The sequence below is a fragment of the Rhyacophila brunnea genome, unplaced genomic scaffold (assembly GCF_057557595.1).
Source record: "Rhyacophila brunnea isolate RB1 unplaced genomic scaffold, BYU_Rbru_1.0 scaffold_23, whole genome shotgun sequence".
NCBI classification, from domain to species: Eukaryota; Metazoa; Arthropoda; class Insecta; order Trichoptera; family Rhyacophilidae; genus Rhyacophila; species Rhyacophila brunnea.
In genome coordinates this window covers 6,342,239-6,363,046 of record NW_028232893.1, presented here as the reverse complement: position 1 = coordinate 6,363,046, position 20,808 = coordinate 6,342,239, and the positions used below count along the sequence as shown (strand labels likewise).

Here is a 20,808-nt window from a genome sequence, read left to right as displayed (position 1 = left end):
CGACCTATTACGATCACACGAAATAAATTCCACTTCACATTAAAATTGTGCGGTAAATATTTTTCAAGAATTTTTACTGACTATTCACTTGCTGTCAACATTTCTGGTGCGTATTGTACATTTTTAACTATGAAATATTGCGTCAAGACTACGTCAACTTGACGATGTATTTATTTATTCACCTGTCTACACATATAAAGAAGAAAAAATCCCTATATATTATGTTATATCTCGAATATTACATATAGGTAGTGTGTGGATAGATTAATTAATATCAACTGAAATATGGGTTCTTGGAAAAACACTTTCAGTCGCGTATGTGCCAATTCACAGTTAAGTCATTTTGTCTCGTGAAAGGGGTTATATAGACTTTTAACCTTTTTAGTCCCAGACAATGTAGTCTAGTTAAATTTAGACATAAGTCGCAGATCACAAAATCTTTTTTTTTTATTAGTATCTAAAAAAAATACATTATATTGTTTTATAATCAATTATAATGAAATGTCATGAGATACCAGTATGACGTATTGCCTGTTTTCATGTCGTTTATTTTTAAGTTTTCTTGGGAATTGCAACCTTTTGCAATTTCAATATTTTTCATAGTCCGGCATTAACATACGAGGCACTACGCAATATTGAGCCAGAATGCGTATTACCAGCGCAGGATCTATTGGATTCCATTGACTCATTTGGTCTGAATATAGGTCGGGTCTAAGTCATAACTCGTATACAAATCGATACCGTTTTCAGATCTAGATGGCGTTGATATGCAAATCATTGTGAACGAGTGATGTCTCTCAGTGAATACTGTGCAGGCTTCAGGTGAGACAGATGTGAATATATTCAAAAAGCATCTCAACACTTCGACCGACAATGAAGGCAGAGTAAGCTTTTCCAGTGTAATGATCTCTCCAGTTTGAAGAATTAGTCGAGCTCTCAGGAGTTTGGAGTCAGGTCTAAATTGTAGCGAAGTCGAGTTACGTGCAGTCTCCGCACGAGCGACACATTCCACACCAAATTCTATTTGATACTCTAGCTTGGGTGCCAACATTAGGGGTTACAAGTTTCCATCATTTCCACTTGATTAATAGTCCTTTACCAACACAGGTAAATCCCAAGATTTCCTGAAAGACGAGTAATATGATTTTGTAACTTGATTTAAAAATTCATGGCGAATTAATATTGGCCGTATGCGAGTACATAAAAGGTTTAAATGTTTATTGACATAATTCTGTTATTGTTTATGGCAGAAAAAATACAATTACATACATTATATCGTAAAAGAAAATGTTTTTTGTAATATATCCGTCCCTGATAATTGAATTGGATGTTATTAATCCAAAATATCAAAATGGATTTGTCAGTTTTGTGTTCTGGCTTAGAAGTTAGTAAAATCATTGGCGCAAATTTCATAGTAACCATTTAAAATGTACGGCACTTGTTTTACAATAACTATTATCTCTATTTACCTCATATTTGATAATATATATTACGAACTTAACTGATTAATCGCAGTGGCAATTTAACTATTAACATTCGTATACTTGACAACAATCATAATTTTTAAAGTTAGATAAAAAAAAAATATTAATCTTTGTACGCTCGGTATTAAAAGTATATTAAAATTGCACTTACCAACTGTCTGGCACCATCGATGAAAGTTACGGAAGGTGATTTTATATCCTAGAGTGATTTTTTAGTATTAAAGTGATAAAAATTAATTGTTAATTAACAAATTAATCGTTACGCTGGAGGCAGTCTTTCTTAGAATAGTTTCAAAGTAAAAGATCGTCTGATTGAACAGCCCCTTCAATTCATTAAAACTAATATAGAATCTTTCTGTCCAAACCAATCGGTGTACCATATCTTATTTTGTTTATTCAAAACACGGCACTTAGTCGGCGTGACTTACAAAATGCAACGCTATTATCAAAAGTGGATTCTACAGGATGAGCGGCTTAATTGAATAAATTTATATACAGGCCGCTGATTATTCTAGCAAAAGGACTTGAATGCCATTTTAACAATTCAATTGGCATTAAGTCACATCCGTAGATGTAAACACTCGACTATAAAGTTACCTTTTGACTGGCCAGTTGTCTTACAGTTACATACTCGGATAATATGTACAGTAGAGAGATTTTTGTAGATACTATTAACAATATATCAAGAAATAGTATAATAAAAAATGCCGCGAGATTGAAAAATTGGCGCCATCTTGAAAGTGTGGCAGTCAGAGGGTTCAAAACACCATAACAGCCAATTTTAATTAATTTCTGGTATAGTTTTTTTGTTTTTACACTGACAAGCACAAAAATTAAACATGTAAGAATCTTTGTAGTTTGGATCTATTTATGTTAGTATTATTTTAGTCGGCTATGTAGACAAAACGAGGGTAGTATGTATGTATATTATAGTAAAATTTTATTTTCATCTATTGTACCATGTATATGTATTCGGTTTCGTATACAGCTGCTCCTCTACTTGCAACGCAAAAGGGTAAAGTTATGAAAGGAAAACAAAAATTGCATTATATAAAATATTATATAATTATAATCTCTAATAAACAGTTTCTTTTAATCAACGAATAATTCACAAGATTTGAGAATGTAACATTCCGTATATCGCCGGGTTTGCTGCCAAAATTTGGCAAGTCAATAGTTTAGGTATTTAGAGTTGACAAAAAATATGTGTCTATGTAAAAATATATATGCTAGAAAAAAAATTCAAGGCCATCCAATATAGAATAAGCACATAAAGCACAAAGAAATTAACATTATGCCCAATTTTATATAGCATGTCAAATTGCAATTAGGCTTACCAACTTTTGGCAGTTACCCCACGATATTGAACATACGTATCTTGAAAACATCTCGTATATAATATTATTTATACCTACTAGAAAAATACGACGCCTGACGAACCTACTAATTTTAATTATCGTAATTAAGTAGGAGGCCTGTAGCTTAATTGGTTAAAGTATATTGGCGTGATACCAGTGATATGGGTTCATATCTTGTCAGGTGTCGTATTTTTTCTAGTAGGCATATACGAGGTGTTTTCAAGTTATGTATGTTCAATAATTATAATCTCATTTTGAAATTGCAATGAGCTGAATTTTTAATACCCATTTAGATTTGCATTGTTTCACCCTTCGGCATCTTCAGGCCTGAGAGGGTAAATATTTCTGTAAGTAGAGGAGCGCTGCTGTACTTCAATCTCAACTAGTTATTCGACACACTACACATTATAGGATTATAGAAAGTATCTCCATTGCTACGATGATTTAAATTATTGTAACAATTTCGTCGTATGATATTGATGTTATATTTTGAAAATTAAATGTCCGCAGAGGACAGTACTATGTTTTACGAGAAATAGAACAAAATCCGTGAGTACTTAAAAAAATTAAAATTGAAGAAAGCATAATTTATTGTCTTTTGTTTGATGAAAAAAGTATTGAATCAAAAATTGATATTGTCTTGTTTTAGTTATGTTTGGAAAAATATATCTATTTACTAAAAGTTGACACAACTCTTTTCAAATTGTCAGAATTTTAGGCCACTCTATAAATCTGGATTTTTTTATTAATTGTGGATATAAATCGGTTTTCTTTAAATAACAAACTCTTTGTATTTAACCTTCCCCCGACAGCATTCCTTGCCCTATACACATTATATAGAGATCGACGACCATGGCCCCCACAACCTGAAGCGGGGCCCCAGGCCACGATGTTAGCAGTGACCCTCAACCTATCGTCGAGATTAAAGGCAGTGTAATATTCTACAGTAGTGTTCCCCAAATGGTATTCCGCGGAACTTCAGGGTTCCATGTAATATAAAGGGTGTTCCGTGTATTTTTTGCGATGTTTGGTATTTTAAAATAAATTCACATAAGTTGTCAGTTCTCGGCTTCATATTATGGAGCACTGATTGCGACCACCATTTGTGATATCCAAGTAATATGCGACCCTTCGCCATATTGGATAAATACTCATTATTATTAGTCGAGAAATGCTAAAAATAAAATTCTACTAATGAAATGGCGCCGCAGAAGACTTTTTTAGTATTAGAGCAAATTTGTGGTGTGTTTATCTCACTTAACTGGTCGACCTGTTATGCCAGGCCCCCAGGCTAGAGCCCTGTCAGGGGGGGCCCCCTTGTGGGGGCCATGCCGACAGGCGACAACTATATCCAGAGGTGTGACAGTTTGAAGAATTAATCATTCACAATATACCGGCAATACTCACATTACGACAATTATGATGATTGTTACAATAAGTGTTAGTAATTCGATACTTTCCCTCCCTATTTAGCTGCCGTAGCGGACCAGAAGCAGCCTTGTGTATAGAATAGACCCGCAGAGGTCCTTTTCTTGTTTCACTTCACACAATCACTGCTGACCTGTTAATTAATATTTAATTACCACATTTATCCTTACAGCGCGAACGCCGCAGCTGTTGTGTCCTGATTAGGGGGGCCATTAGATATAATTAGCATGTTATTTAAATGTGGTAATTAAAAAGTAATTAAATGCTCCGCAGTGAATCGGTTAAATACCATGTTAATTATATCTAATGACCAGGTAATGCAAACGCGCCAACCGCGTTGTCAGCACTAAATGAGTTATCACAGTTACAGACCTAATAATTTCATAGTATTTAAAGGTGTCGCCAGTTTCATAATCAATAAAAACAAAGTTGGCTAACAATAATAGTATATTTTCATACATAAAAAATAATTACAATTTCAGGCAAAGATTTACATAATGTCGTCAAACTGTTAAAACCTCAGAGTAATAATATAAAGAGAGCTGGTATTGTTTGGCAAAATGAAGCCGTGTTTCTTGCATATAACGCACAGTAGAATCTCAATTTTATTATTATTAACTTAACTATGAAATCTTGTCAGTTATACCACCATGTTGCTTCTCAGTACAGTTACTAAATTATAAACAACATAGTTCACCATATTTTCTATTAAATTAACCAACTTTATATTTAACACAAAAACAATAAATGTCAGCAACACGTGACCCCAGTTTTTTTCCAAATCAATATTTACCGGCGACGTGTACAAAACATATTTAATTCAGCCGTAGAAATTCTATCTTACTCCAACGCATATTGCGGAGATATAAGAGTGCTGAATGTTTTCTCACTCGCACTTATGGTTTGTTTTTGTTTGAAACAGACGAATTGCTTTTATACGCGCAAAAATTAAGGTGCACCTTCATTTTATTTTGTAAATCTGAATATGCGACTACAAAACTAACATAAACCAACTATCAATAATATAAAAACTTATTAACATCGGAGGTTTTAACAGTTCAACGATCTATGGACTATGGAGACCATTGGACCATATTAGTTTCAGATTCAGTTCATTGTTGCTATTTTATACATGAAGATTTTCAAATAGATCTCTGATAAAACCACAGATGAACGATGACTCATTCAATGTAAAATTGAATTCACCCGAGACATTAGAATTTCATTTCAATGTGATTAAAGCTTGTAGCCTGAGTGAATGGAGCATACTCCTAATGTGAGGTTTTCATAAGTGACATGTCGGAAACCAGCATTTTCAATCATCTCTTTGAATGTTTCCTGTTGGAAAAAGTAAAAAATACAATAGTTATTTCCAAGAAAATATTTATACTTTTATTTTCACCATGTCCGATCCTAAAAAGATCATATAGGCCTCCACGGGGTAGAGGTTGTATTGACATTGTTTTTACGAGAAATGGATATTAGCGATTTTCTCAATCTATTAGGTCCATACTCTGTTCCAAATACACTAAAAAACATGTGAATTTGCCAGACCCAGGATACGAACCTGGGATCCACACATAAGCAGACGTGGTATATCTATATATTAGATATTTTTTAGCTCTACAATTGGCTATGAGGCCCGTTGATTAGTGTAGTCATAGAAGTGAAACAATCACAAACACCTAGGCTTTGAGAAAAAAAAGTCTTAAAAATTGAAAAATGAGTTAAAGATGGCAAATAAACCATAATAATTCTTTGATTTCGGCAATATCCGTCCCTTAGTTGGAGCATATGGACACCACGAGGCGCCTCCAAGAAACCCTGTCGCTTGCCAGTCTTGCATCGTTCCAGGTCGAACCAGCATCCCGTAGCTCTGCCGTATACACACTATATAGTATTTAGCGGCCTTCCAGGACGCCGGAATCCGGTTGGCTTGAAGAACAGGCAAACTAGGTTGAAATTCTATTCTGGTATCCGCAGCAAGTGGCCAAGCCAGGTCCAACGTCGCCTCTTCACTCTCAGCTTGGTGCGTTCTTTTATCTCCTCATTGCTCCTAAAGTCATACCACCGCACAGCAAGTATCCGCCGCAAACATCTGTTTTCGAAGCTCAGTATACGGTTGCTCTGAGCCTTCGTAAGGTGCCATGATTCGCTACCGTATAGCAGCACCGTCAGAATGCAAGCGTAGAGTAGGCGGCATTTGGTTTTGATCGAGTACAATCGTGGTCCCAGACACTCTGCATCGAGTTGAATGTTGCCCTAGCCATTCCCATTCGGATAGCACATATGAGAAAAAGGATAAATCAAATCAACACCTCTGAATTACTAAATTCCATATGGCAACATTGGAGATTCCGTACAAAATGGTCTAAAAATTAATCTTCTTTTGGCTGTTCTGAAAAGTAGCGATGTAAGACTTAGCGCTTTCTTCCTTTGGCACACAGAATGATTTACTGACATTTTTTTCACCATTCATTAAAACGGTAACGTTAACAATAATTCCTGACATTCCACGCATCTGGCTCTCGAGTAGAAGAATAATTTGATAAAATACTCACTTGGTCTGGAAATTTCCTTATACTTTCGACTAAATATTTATATGGTTTGTATTGACCAGCTACCAGTTGACCCATCACTGGTATGATTTGGAAGGAGTATTGATCATAGAAACTGAAAGAAGAATAATGTGTGCATTACATATGATTGCTGATAGTTTAAAGAGTTTACATCAACTGGTAGAAAAGGTTAATGAGGTCAGTAATTCTTATGGTTTAAAAATGAACCTCAAGAAAACAAAACTATTACTAGTATCAAAAACAGCGACACCAGACACCAACACAAATTTTGTCATTAACAGCGAACCAATCGAACGTGTGACCCATTATAAATATTTAGGTACGAGGGTGGGTCAATAATTCCTTAGAAAAAAGCATTAAAACAGTTTTTATTTTTGTATTTTTTTTTTATTTCTCAACATAATCTCCTTGGAGCTCAATACACTTGGTTAGACGTTTCTCAATTTTTTTTAAACCGTCAGAAAAATAAGTTTTCGGAAGGTCCTCAAAATAAGCATTTGTCCGATCGATGACTTCTTCATTTGAAAAAAAACGTTGTCCACTTAGCCATTTTTTTAAGTTTGGGAAAAAGAAAAAGTCACTGGGGGCTAAATCTGGCGAATACGGTGGGTGGTCGACCAATTCGAACTTCAATTCTTCAATTTTAGCCATTGATCGTAAACATGTGTGAACACGGGCATTGTCCTGATGAAAGAGGATTTTTTTCCTGTTTAAATGAGGCCGTTTTTCTTCAATTTTGTTTTTTAGCTGGTCCAATAAAGATGCATAATAATCCCCTGTTATTGTTTTTCCTTTTTCCAAATAGTCAACGAAAATAATTCCACGTGCATCCCAAAATACAGTAGCCATAACCTTACCAGCTGATTTTACGGTTTTCGCCTTCTTTGGACATGGTTCGCCTTTCGCAATCCACTGCTTTGACTGTTCTTTCGTCTCGGGAGTATAGTGGTGTATCCATGTTTCATCTACAGTCACAAAGCGACGAAAAAATTCATCCGGATTGCGTTGCATGAGCGACAACAGGGCTTTAGAGGCCACCACCCTATTGCGTTTATTGTCGACTGTGAGCAAACGCGGCACCCATCTTGCAGAAATTTTTTTCATGCCCAATTTGTCATGTAAAATAGAAATGACGCTACCTTTTGAGATCCCTGTAACCTCAATTATCTCACTCAACTTTAATCGTCGGTCACTTAACACCATATCGTGGATTTTATTGATCATTTCTGGTGTAGTCACCTCTACAGGACGTCCTGAGCGTGGTTCATCCTTTGTTGATGTACGACCACGTTTAAATTCATTTAACCAGTTATAAATAGTTGCAAGTGAAGGAGCAGATATGCCGTGAACTAAATCCAACTCATTTTTTATTTCCTTTGCTGTTAACCCTTTTATATTAAAATGTTTAATAACAGCTCTAAACTCAATTTTCTCCATTTTCCATTTTCCACAAGCAAATTTTTTTTTTAAATGTACGAGAAACACACAACAACCCGACCAATCTGATTGAAACTTCGCAGCATACTGAATCGGTAGTGCCGCTGCATGAAAACAAACCGCTTACAGTACTAGTCGCGCCACCTGTCGGCTTTTCTAAGGACTTATTGACCCACCCTCGTACATGGGTCAATGAGAAATGGGACCAGTCTCAGGAAATAAAAACTAGAATTGAGATCGCAAGGAGCGCCTTTCTCAAAATGAGACGCCTCCTTAGCAATTGAGATCTTAACCTAGGTCTGAGACTGCGTATGGTACGTTGTTATGTGCTCTCAATTCTTTTCTATGGTATGGAAGTATGGACGCTAAACCAAGAGATGTCACGGAGACTTGAAGCTTTCGAGATGTGGCTGTATAGACGCATCCTCAAAATTCCTTGGACTGACCGGGTGACAAATGTTGAAGTTCTCAATCGAATGGGGAAGGACCGAGAAGTTCTACGTAGTATCAAAACCAGGAAACTACAATACCTCGGCCACATTATGAGAGGACAAAAATACAGCATTCCCCAACTTGTCATTCAAGGAAAGATCAATGGGAAGCGTAGCAGACGGCGCCGCATTTGGTGGCTTAAGAACCTCCGTGATTGGTACGAGTGCAGCTCCACCGAACTGTTCCGGGTAGCAGACGACAAATATAAGATCGCCTTGATGGTGGCCGACCTCCACTAGGGGATGGCACAATAAGAAGAAGACATATTAATACCTCAGAGAAAGGTGGGAGACGAAGATTCTGCAGGACTGGTAACATTAGTAGGAATAATTTAGTTCTCTCTGCACATCTATTCTATACACAAGGCTGCTATCGAGGGTAGTTTATCATATTTATGTAGAAGCGTTTAATTGTCACAAAAAGTTAACCGTTTGCGCATCTATTCTATACACAAGACTGCTATCGAGAGTAGATTTTCATATTTTTGTATTGATGTATTATAATTGTTACAATAAGTTCTATGTTTTAACAGCACCTTTAACTAACTAGCTAACTTTAGTGCGAGATATACAGTTTTGACGGCTAACTTATTATAACAATTATAATACCTCAATTCAAAAATATGATAAACCACCCTCGATAACCACTGATAGCAGTCTTGTGTATAGAATAGATGTGCTGAACTGTCAAAAAGTGCCATGTTTTAACAGCACCTCTTGGCTGTGTTAACTTTTAGAGCGAGATAGACAGCTTTGACAGTTTAGCCGGCTAACATATCGACCCTTAATCGGCAGAACAACGTAAGCGACAATTCATAAATTTTAGAGAAGGTTTTTTTAAAATTATTCCCGTAATTAGTTCCAAAAATGAATTCTGTTAATGTGGTTAATAATAATTGGTTACTGCCTATACGGAAATTATAAAACAATTGTATTAGTGCTTTTAGTTTTCGAAATAGTGGCGGTAACGCTGTTTTGCTTATGTCTATGACGCAATATTTTTTCCAGGCCTGTCGCTTACGCTATTTGGCGTAGTCGTTTTTATTTATAAATTTCATGCTAATTATCATGACAGGGCATTACTAATTAAGTATTAAAATAAATAACCTAAGTCCCCATTTATTTTACGAAAGGGGGCGTTGTTAAATAAATTAAAAATACTTTGACTTTTTAAATTAATATTTTTGCTTGTAGATACTTAATCACATATGGGTAAAATAAAAATAAATGATTGGTATTTTTAAGGTTTCGCTTATATTATTAATATGATCAAGTATTGTTATTTTTCCAAATGAAATAGGTACGTATATACTCGTACATAATTAAATATGGGGACCTACTAATTATGATAAAATAAAATTCAACTATTCAGTTTTACAAAAAAATTATTGTCCCACATTTTTTAAGCAGTAATCGCTGTATTATCCTCATTCACATCTTCCTGATCGGATTCCGGTAAAGTATCTTCCACTGATAATCCATGTGGCAGTTTCATAAACTCATCCGTCATCTCTGAGGGATATTACATTTAACACAGAGACTTTTAAGATCGTTATACTCGATCTCCGATATTGGTGATTTAGCACTATACAGCAAGGGTGGCTGCACTTAAAGCATCACAGCACTTGATCAGGATCTGATGACATTTTCTAGGTCTAACAGTTTAGTCCTACTGTCACCAGAGTAGGTACAATATTTGGTAAGTTTTTTAAATTATGCCTTTCGTAATTCACCAAATTTAATTTTGAACTTTGAAGGAATGCAAGTAGCAGCGAAAGATTTCCAGTCACGGAATTCTGCATATGAAATGATGACCTAGCGTTGGAAATGATAGTGGGTCATTCTGATAGTGCCCAAACTACTCTGAATATAAATGACTCAATTGTCGCATGAATGGAATCGACCGGCATCGTAGTACGACCAGTGGGTCTATTCTATACTTATCGACCGCTAAAGTGATAGATATTATCAAACTTAGGGTAGGTTTATATAAAAGTGTTAGTACTTATTGCAACAATTACAATCAACGTATTGTAATTGTTACAATACGTGCTAATTCTATAATACAAACCTACCCTAAGTTTGATAATATTTATCACTTTATCACTTTAGCGGTCGATAAATTACAGAATAGACCCACTGGTAATAGAAAATGTATTTCTATCAATTCAATGAAAGTTCAATTTTTCATAAAATAAGATAGCATACCCAGTGTTGCCCGGTTCTTATTCTGACCAATCACAGTATAATAATTCCTTGATTTTTTCCCGCTTTGTCAGTCCTGTCCAAAGATTTGTGCATGATTGCGGAGATCTCATTACTGCCACGTTTACCATCAGTTTCACCCCATAAAAAGCAGTATCCATTATTTGTTCCACTTTCGTAGATACTTTCATTATAGTATGCGTATTTCGACTAGGGAGTGTTTAGCACCTTCTCGAGGTCAAAACTTGCGCACAAAACGTCATTGTGATTTTTACTTTTGGCCAGATCATTAAAGAACATCTCCTTGCATTTATCCTTTACGGTAAGGGGACATTTGTAAGTATCCGTTTCAATTAGCTGAAGTCTGTCGTCACCAGACATATTTGTTACTTTCTCGCAAAAAGAACACTATTATCGTTTTTGGTAGATGAAAACCCAAGTTGAACTTACTGTCTATTAAATACGTTTCTGAAAACATTCCGAATCACGACATTAGTGGATTCATTCAAATAATCCAAATTTTCAGTATAAATTTTATATACATTTTTAACATTTCAAAAATCTACAGGAAGATACTATTCTTCGTAGATTATTCCGACAGTAGTGAGATGGAACGGCGGGTAATTATTGTTTAATAAACTCTATTACCAGGTTTATTTTATCTCAGCCAGTTTAACTGGACGGCGCGAGCTTTGCTCCCAAATCGGTTTTCGAACAACTCACTACCAGACGGACCACCGAATAAACCGTACCGTAGCTTACACTATCAAATAACGTCGGTTACGTTGTTTTGCTCTACTTTATAATGCGATACAAGTTGAAACGCTAAAAGGCACAGACCCTAAAAAAATGTCATGCGATTGAGATCGGGCTCTAATATTTTTGTCACTTACGCGCTAGGTGATATTGAACAGTTCTCAATTTAAAACGCAATTTACCAAAAAGTGTCGCTTACGTTGTTCTGCCGATTAAGGGTCGATATTGTAACAATTAGAATACCTGAATACACAAATATGATAAACTTCGCTCGATAGCCGCTGATGGCAGCCTTGATTATAGTATAGATGCGCTGGATTGGTAATACCGAAACACAATTTCATATCAAGTTGTACAAGAATACTCACTATTGAAGCTGTTTTGACTCCAATTTACTGAATTCTAGACACATAAATCTGCCGCCTGGTTGTAATATTCTGTATGCTTCATCCAAGACCTATGAAATCAATAATTTAGCTTAGTAATAACTGGTCACACATATATAAAATTAGACAAAAATTATATTTTTTGAAAAGAGAAGCAAATTTCAAGAGTGACTATTATTTCTTATGTTGGCAATAATGTAAATTAAATGAATGGCAAACATTCTGACCATATCCTGCAAACCAGCGGTGATGGATGGAGGTAGGCTGTTAAGATCCACCGTAAATAATGAACACTAAACTTTGTCAGTCATACATATTTGCTTTCATTGAAATAAAACTACAATTTACAGACGGTGTTTGTTAGTTTTTAAAATTCAATTAAACCCTGCGAAACCAAGCCATAATAGATAATAGTCAGAAAATACTCGTCTATCTATCTGCAATTAAATCATACATAACTGAATATTTTATAGATAGAATAATATTTTTTATCCATTATAGTTTAGTTTAGCAGCTGAATGCTGAAACAGAATGAATTTAAAAAAATTAATGCAATATGTGTAATATGTATTCTTATGAATGAAAAAGTGAACAAAATTTTGTCCTATCTCCCAAAATATACCAAAACCTTTATGGTTTGGTTAGTCAATTTAATTGATTTTTAAAAACTAACCAATACCATATTCTGTAAATTGTAGTCTTGGTTCAATAAAAACAAATACGTATGACTAACAAAGTATAATGAGCACTATTTATGGCGGATCTTAACAGCCTACCTTCGCAACTGATCCACAGAGTGCATATGACGGCGCTCTTCAACTATCTTTGAGTGGTGATACAGTTTCATACTTATTTTAAGATTGATTTTGAACTCAATCAATGATTATTATGTATTGCAACATTGTTAAAATATCAATGTGATTGTACCTTATCAATATGGGTACAATTTCTGATTCCGAATGCAATCGTATAAGCGGAGAAACTATCATCGGGTATTTTAAGGTCTTCTGCATCACCGCAAACCCAATCGATACTCAGTTTTTCGTCTGACACATAGCCAAGCCTGAAACAAAGAAATACAGACATATTATATTTTCTTATAGCACTTTTCCTCCCATTAGAACATAATAAAATATCATGATTAGGTATTTTGGTAATGAAAATGTCCTACAATCGAGCAAAATATTTGTGTTTTTAAACGTCCAGAATACAATTCATCCTTATCTCTCATTGTTTCAAACGCCTTCCTAATACGTCAATTACATTGAGCTACTTTACGAGCTGTTTGTTGGCGAATTTAATAGCGGGCAATTCAGCTACTGCGACTGTGATGATAACACACATAACTTTCCATTCGCTGAGAAGCCACAAGCCAGCGACTATTTTGACAGAATGTAGTTCGTTTTTTTACCGGGAGGTTGCTACTGCGCTCTACTGAGCAGACGCAGTAGGCCCAGACGCCGGCGTGTAGCGTGTAAAGTTGACCGGCTTTCAACTTTTCTCGGTAGATTGTTTACAATCTGTTTGTTAGCTTGTTCAATGATTACACTGGGTGACTTTACAAGCAGATTGTGAATTCGCCAACAAACAGCTCGTAAAGTAGCTCAATGTAATTGACGCATAAGGGATATTGTTTTATAGGTATCCACTTTCCTTATCAAACTAAATGTCTATGAATGACATGCATACACCATTAATGTTTGTTTAATATAGAATCAAAATAGCTTTTCAATTCAGTTCAAATTCAACCTTAGAGAAAGACGCATCGACTGCATTCACTGTAACACGTTATAGTAAAAAATATAATCTGCTATATCATTATCAGCCTGAATCTATCCACCGCTGGATGAAGACCTCTCCAAGCTGATTCCACTTTTCTCGGTCCTGTGCATTACATTGCCACATACTTCCGCAAAACTTTATCACCACTAGCATAATTATCGATTTCAACAGCCAGGTGGCAGCACGAAAATCATGTTGCTAACTTAAAAAGTAAAACCGAGAAGTTACTTTAATCATTTTCCGTTCTGAGGACAATCTGTCAACACGTAATTTAATTCAAATATTTTTTTCGACATGCGTTAATTATTTTATTACTTATCAACATTAACTGCAGCAAATTTGATTTCAGGCATGTTAAAATGCCCATTGCAAAATAGACTCGGTTTATTTGAGCATATTTACGTGCCCAGCGAAGTGTAAGGGTTCAAAGTGTTAAAACATCACGTCATGTTTGGGCTGGTTACATGTAAATTGTACATATTACATTTCACCGTAGCACAGTTCGCCATGAGGTTTCTAATCGGATATATCGAATAAAGAGATGATCGTATACTATACGGTTATCTCTATAGCAACAAAATGAAAAAAATATGTGTTGTTCGTGGAGTATTTTCATAGCTGATTTTGGCAAAATTCATGAATTTAAGAATGAAAAACTAACCTAACCTAAAATCCAGTATATCGACTATTTTCCAAATTTGTTTGCCGCTGGCATCCTGTAAACCGATAAGAACCGTATTTTATTTAGACATGATTTTTATCTCAGTACTTTACGACCCAAAGAGGTTGGACGGTCTTTAATATACGACCATATATTTCCGATACAACATTTCACGGTGAAGTGTGATACAGCGAACTGCATTCGTACACATTTCCGGACAGTTTGGGCTGTATCCAAAAACATCATCAGTTTCATTTCAGTAATAAAAATAAATAACAAACCTCTCTGCTCGTTTCTTTCCAACGTCCAACATCGCTTGATTGATATCAAACACTGTTACGTGACTTTGTTGAATATTTTTCTTCGTGTTGTAACCCGGAGACTGTTTCAATAAATTGATATATCGGAAAGATATATCTCCTACAAAACAAGAACCATATTTTAGTGACGAGTGTGAAAATTTGATAAGGCACTCTAAAATTTGAAATACAAAGTTTTCGTAAATTAGGTAATGCCTACCTAAAATTATATAAAAAAGCTAAAATTAATCGCAATACATATGAATTACCTGTGCCCCCAGCGACATCTAGCAACTTGGTGCCGTACATCGGTGACAATCTCTGAATGAAGATGTCTTTCCAGATTCTGTGGATTCCCATCGACATTGCGTCATTCATTACGTCATATTTATCAGCCACAGTTTCGAACACTTCCTTAACTGAAACAAATGTTATGTTGGTGAAATGTTAATTAATCCCAATCTGATCCAATCGTTTTTTTTCGAAATACAAGAGAGTCATAAACCGGTTTATGCTCCAGGCTCTTGTGGTGCGGTGCGTAAGGCGCTGGCCTTTCATCCGAGAGTTCCGAGTTCGATTCCGGTGAGGCCACAATTTATTTATGTGATTTTCTCAAAGCCTTGGAGTTTGTAATTGTTTCACTTATTTTACTAAATACACTACTGTCATTGGGCTTCTTGGCCTGTTGTATTGTTATAAAGAAACAGAGGCCAGACCCCTCCAAGCCAACACGCCTCGCACTACACTCGGTTTCAATCGAGCGTATCACGTTTGGTGTAAAGCATTAGCAGTTTTCCGCACTGGTAATATCTCAGAAGCAGATACCGAAAACTGAGGTCGACACGCTCTCAAGTTAGCTTTGACTGATCCTAATGATTTGACTCTAATATAAAGTGCCGTGGTAGAGAAAGGTACGGAGAATTAACAAAAAGAAAAGGAATTTAATAATATATATATAATAAAATATGAAGCTAATCAATACGGACAGCAAAATTTATGTAAAGATCTTCACGCCCGCAGTAAGGCGCCGCAAATTTTTTAAAAGCAATAAAATCGGCCTTTGTGGCTACCAGGTCGGACGACCCGTTGGGTCCAACAACTGGTTGAACCAACTTCAGCATCTTTTCTCTCTCGGAGCACATTCTCGGACATTTCCGGTCAGGTAACAAGTCCAAGCTCATAGTGCTTTCTATCGGTGGTTCAGTGGTAGAATGGTCGCCTGCCTGCCAATAAGCCAAGAGAACTTATAGCCACCATCAAATACAGATAAGGGCTAAGACACACAGCACTTCAATTTTCACGAAATTTACGCAAACTGTCACGCTCAAGGCCTGAACAAAAACGATGCATGAGTGCGAGTGAGAAAGTATTGGGCACCCTTATAATCTCTGCGACACGCGCTAGAGTAAGATAAAAGGTCTACATATTTTAGAGTCAGTTTCCAAAAGTATCGCTAGCAAATCGTGATGAATCGCTTCACGTAGCATCGATAATCTGCGAGTTCGTGTTGCTAAATTTGCTATTTTTTGTGTTAAACACAAAGTCAGTGGTATATATTTTTAGTTAATTAAGTAGGAAAGGTGGTTCTCCGTGTTGTATTAAAATATGGTAGCCGTACTGATAAGCAAGAAGATGATGGTATTACGTTTCATATGTAAGTTGATACATGTTCGTGACAATTTATTTGTATATTATTATTTATTTCAATATCAGTGACCTAGTGTTTCTTTAAAATAACTTAAATTATGGATATCTTTACCTAATGGTTTCATTTTGGCCGCTTAAAAATACTATATAACGTAAAAAAATAGAAAATTATATTTTAATTCTGAGCGTCCAGTGCGAGCACTTTGGGCGAGCACTAGCGAAATGGTCTATGGTCTCGAACAATTGTAGGCGAATGTGTTCGCTCGCCCACAAACCAAACGCACGGCACGTAGCTTCATTTAGCAATGCAACGGGTGGTGTCTAGATGTATCTATACTCTATGGTCACGCTGCATGAATTTACTGCCCATGTGTCTTCGCTATGAGCTGTATAATTCAGTCATATTTTCAACCTAATGAGAAATATGATTTACTAAGACACATAATGCAGGGAATGGCAGAGGGCAGCAGAAGCGTAGGTGGTTCTGGCTCAAACGTCAAAGGCATTGGTGATCTGATCTGACAGGTCCAGGATAAGTAGATATACTGCGAATTGGTGGTCAAGCTACAGCAAAAGACAGTACCAAGGGGATCATTTACACCAGTGGTTTCCAAACTCTATGTTGTTACGCCTCCCTTTTAAAAAAATCTAATCTTGGCGCCTCCCTCCCTTTACTTCATTAAATAATACAGACACCTTATCAAATAGTCAACAATGTACTAATACATAAATGAAAAGGTGTCACATCAAAATGCAATACACAGCCACATATTTAAAATATTTTATAGACCTGAAACACAGCAGCGCCGCAGGCGGCTTTTTTTACTATTAATAAAATAATATAAAAAGTGGATTAGCAAACAAACCGAGAACTCAGTACTTAAATAGATTTTTGTTTGCTTCAATATATCTGGCGCAGAAATTTAAAAGTGGAAACATGGTGAACTAATTTTTTTTGTAATTTTGATTTCCAAAGCTCTAATTTTTTATGAATGCCTTCACTTTGTGTTTTTAAATCAGCGAATAAAATTTCAACCAAATAGACAAGTTTAACAACAAAATTATCGTTCCTAAACAAATTTCAACATTATGATTTGACCCTTTTATTTCATTTTTCACGAGATAGCCAGCGTAAGGTATTATAAAATCAGTCTTCATATTTTCTGACAGGTTTGCAAACAACCTTTTTTTTATGTAGTTTATAACTAACGGCCATTTTATAAACTATGCATTTGCAAACTGCAAACCTGTGGCTATGTTACGCCGAATGTGCGAAATTGAATATTACATGAAATGGGCAAAATTTTGCCTAAATCATGAAAAATGCAAGCCCGTTGCCTTATTCATGAATTAGACAAAGTATCTGGAGAGTGCGTGAAATCGGCAGTAATTTTTCTTCCTAGTTCATGTCTTGGACAAATTAGATAGTAGCGCTACGGTGGTATTTTTTGCAACTAAACTAAATGTATCAAATGCTCATGGATTGGTCAAAATGTACATTTATATTATCTATGGTCAAAATAGATGATCGCGCTCCGTGGTGTTTTTTGCAACTAAACAAATGTGTCAAATGTCATTGATTATAATATAAAAATATACCAATCAATAACTACAATGACGCTCATATCCATTTACTATGTGAGATCCCCGGGGTTCCAGCGGCTAGCTCAGGAGTCCATCGAACCCCGGATTCACAAAAAAAGAAATTCAAACGGTTGGAGTATAAATAAAACACGGTCTTTCGTGCTCGTAACGTGGTCTTCTTATATTTTACATTTTCTTTAAACGTTTACATATTTTGTTTTAACAATAAGTTTCGCAGGTCCTATCCTATCGGAAAGGGGACGCTTACTAATTACTTTTTTCTTTTTCAAACTTCGCGTACCCACGCCATTCCAGCAAAAAGGACTCTCGTGATTGGCCAAATTTTATCACGTGATCTTTGATTCGGCGAATCACGAGCCTGACCCTGGCGCAGGCGCGTCGAAATTTGGACGTTGCCGACAAGCGCGGCAAAATTTATTATATTTAAATACTTATATTTAGTCTTAAAATTATCGCTTTCATCCATCATCATTTATACTTTTTAAATTAAATTAAATTTATCTTAATTACACCTCCGCCCAATATGTCATTTTCACACACCGGACGAAGGCCCTTACTTATAAATAAAAAATACTTACGTGGTTGAGCAAGGAATCAGATTAGATGTTTTATGAAGCCGTTTCTAGAGGTCAGGGTTACGTTTCGACTTGAGCTACTAAATGATTATTTTACACCGGGAGAAGCCCGCCTGTAACAGGGGTGTATCATATGCGCAAAAAAATTCTAGAACTATAATATGATAACGGAAGAATTTTATTGAAAAGTATTTTCGCGATTTGATTCATGCTTGGGTATCAATTGTGCAATGGTCGATTGAATTTTTGTGATAGTTTGTTGACACTTGATAGCTAACCTCAAAATGGACATTCAGTTGAATAATTTAATTCAGAATTACAAAACCTAACCTAACCTAATAATATTATATTATGTCCAATTATAACTAATAAAACCATCCGTATTAAATTTACTTTTTCTTCTGTCAACAGAAAAATTACCTAATTCATGAATAAGGCAACAGGCTTGACTATTACATGAATTAGCCAAAATTTTATATATATATTAATAGTAATTGTGTTAAACTTTTCGCGCCCCAGTTTGGAAATCGCTGATTTATATCATATGAACCTGTATTTTCAGAGGTTTAATAGCATCAGCAAAGGACCGGGTAGGGTGGAGGTGAAGGAGAGAGGCCTATGCCCTGCAGTGAATGAAAACCAGACTCTAATTAAAATAGCTTCATTGACTCGGGTCATGTTTTGACCACATCTGTTCTAACAATTATTGTGATATAAATTTTCTTCATTGCTGACCTTTTCCTGCCTTTTCACTTTCATTTACAGTTTCGAATCCAAAATGGGTTTTTCCGTCATCTGAAATTTGTGTGTGGTTTCTGTTACTTATTTTAATCGAGCTGAAAGCTGTAAGGAATCTCTTTTGGAATTTGAACTTGGAAATACACTTCGTTAGAGCCATTGATAAACAATAAACTAATATGTTGATAGAAATTAAATATTATTTTGAAATTAAGTGTCAGCTGTCAAAATCTATTATCTATGGTTAAAATGTTACTAGAAAAGAAAATCATTTTAAAATTGAATGTAATTTGAAGCATACACAGTCAAAAAAGTTCACAATGATCAAAGTTAGGCCCGTTTCAGATGGGATACCGGTGTCGCGCTCGATACAATATAGGAGGCCTTTGTGTTAGAATAAAGGGGCCTTTGTATTATGTTTACGAACGCCCCAGAGCTAATGAGTCAACGCGTGTCCGGTGCACTTTTCCAACGGCCACTACATTCTCAAACCGCCGATACACTTGATTTTATTACCCCAGCCAGTTTTATGTTCTAATTTATAACGCGAAAGTATGCGTTGACTCATTAGCTCTGGGAGATTCATAAACATAATACAAAGGCCCGTTTATTCGAATACAAAGGCCTCCTATATTATATTCAGCGCGACACCGGTGTCCCGTCGGAAACGGGTCTTAGGTGCCCCAGGTAAATGGACTTAATTGATATTATAGAAAAATGATATTGTATAGGTAGGTACCTACTTACATTTTTTTTTGACCAACTAGGTCCGATCCAAATGAGATCACATATGTCTCCACAGAGTGGAGGTTTGTTAACAGATTTATATTTTTACGAGAAATGGATGTTAACCATTTGCTCAATTGGTTGCATTTAATACGATGTTTCATTATACTGTTATTTGAGATTGTTCATGAAAGTAGTGAACGTTCAGTATATAAAAAAAACTTGTTTTCTGCTTACAGCACTATCACAAGGTGTTTTTCTTTCAGTGCAGTCATGACAAGTAAATGTACAAGTACAAAAGTGTGATTGATGTACGTTACAAATCGATCTGCAATGCAAAATGTCTTACACCAAACTTTTTTCAGCTTAATTTTCATCTATAGACAAGACGGTTTTCTTCAATATCTCTATCAAGCATAGATCGATTGAAAGTAAGATATCTTGTGCCCAGTCTGCTATTTACACTGACTAGCAGAAATTATTTATTCTTTAAAAAAACTGCCGCAGGCGATTTTCAGTATTGGCTGAAATTCCTCAGCAAACTATTTTTTTATAGAAACACTCAATCTGTTTATTAATCTGAGATGCATTAGGTACTTATTCCACATTTAATAATCATCAGTATTAGTTTTGTCCACTTCAATAAGATAC

At 35.6% G+C, this 20,808-nt stretch overlaps 1 protein-coding gene across 1 annotated transcript; it reads right to left on the bottom strand.

Annotated features, from left to right (window-relative positions):
* Positions 1–4,700: 4,700 nt before the first annotated feature.
* Coq5 (ubiquinone biosynthesis protein COQ3, mitochondrial) lies at positions 4,701–19,673 on the bottom strand. The gene is made up of 7 exons (XM_085950783.1): positions 19,429–19,673; positions 15,136–15,285; positions 14,849–14,987; positions 13,052–13,187; positions 12,107–12,195; positions 6,832–6,943; positions 4,701–5,608 (listed from the first exon to the last, which is right to left on the bottom strand). Exons 1-7 carry the CDS (start codon positions 19,589–19,591, stop codon positions 5,507–5,509), a joined length of 891 nt encoding a protein of 296 aa, XP_085806909.1. The 5' UTR covers positions 19,592–19,673; the 3' UTR covers positions 4,701–5,506.
* Between the last annotated feature and the right edge of the window lie 1,135 nt (positions 19,674–20,808).

Coding starts and splice junctions, on each gene's coding strand:
- Coq5 (XM_085950783.1), bottom strand. CDS start 19,591: ATGGCTCTAACGAAGTGTATTTCCAAGTTCAAATTCCAAAAGAGATTC. Junction 15,286..19,428: donor AAGTGAAAAGGCAGGAAAAG/GTCAGCAATGAA, acceptor CATTTGTTTCAG/TTAAGGAAGTGTTCGAAACT. Junction 6,944..12,106: donor GAGTCAAAACAGCTTCAATA/GTGAGTATTCTT, acceptor TTCTTCTTTCAG/TTTCTATGATCAATACTCCT.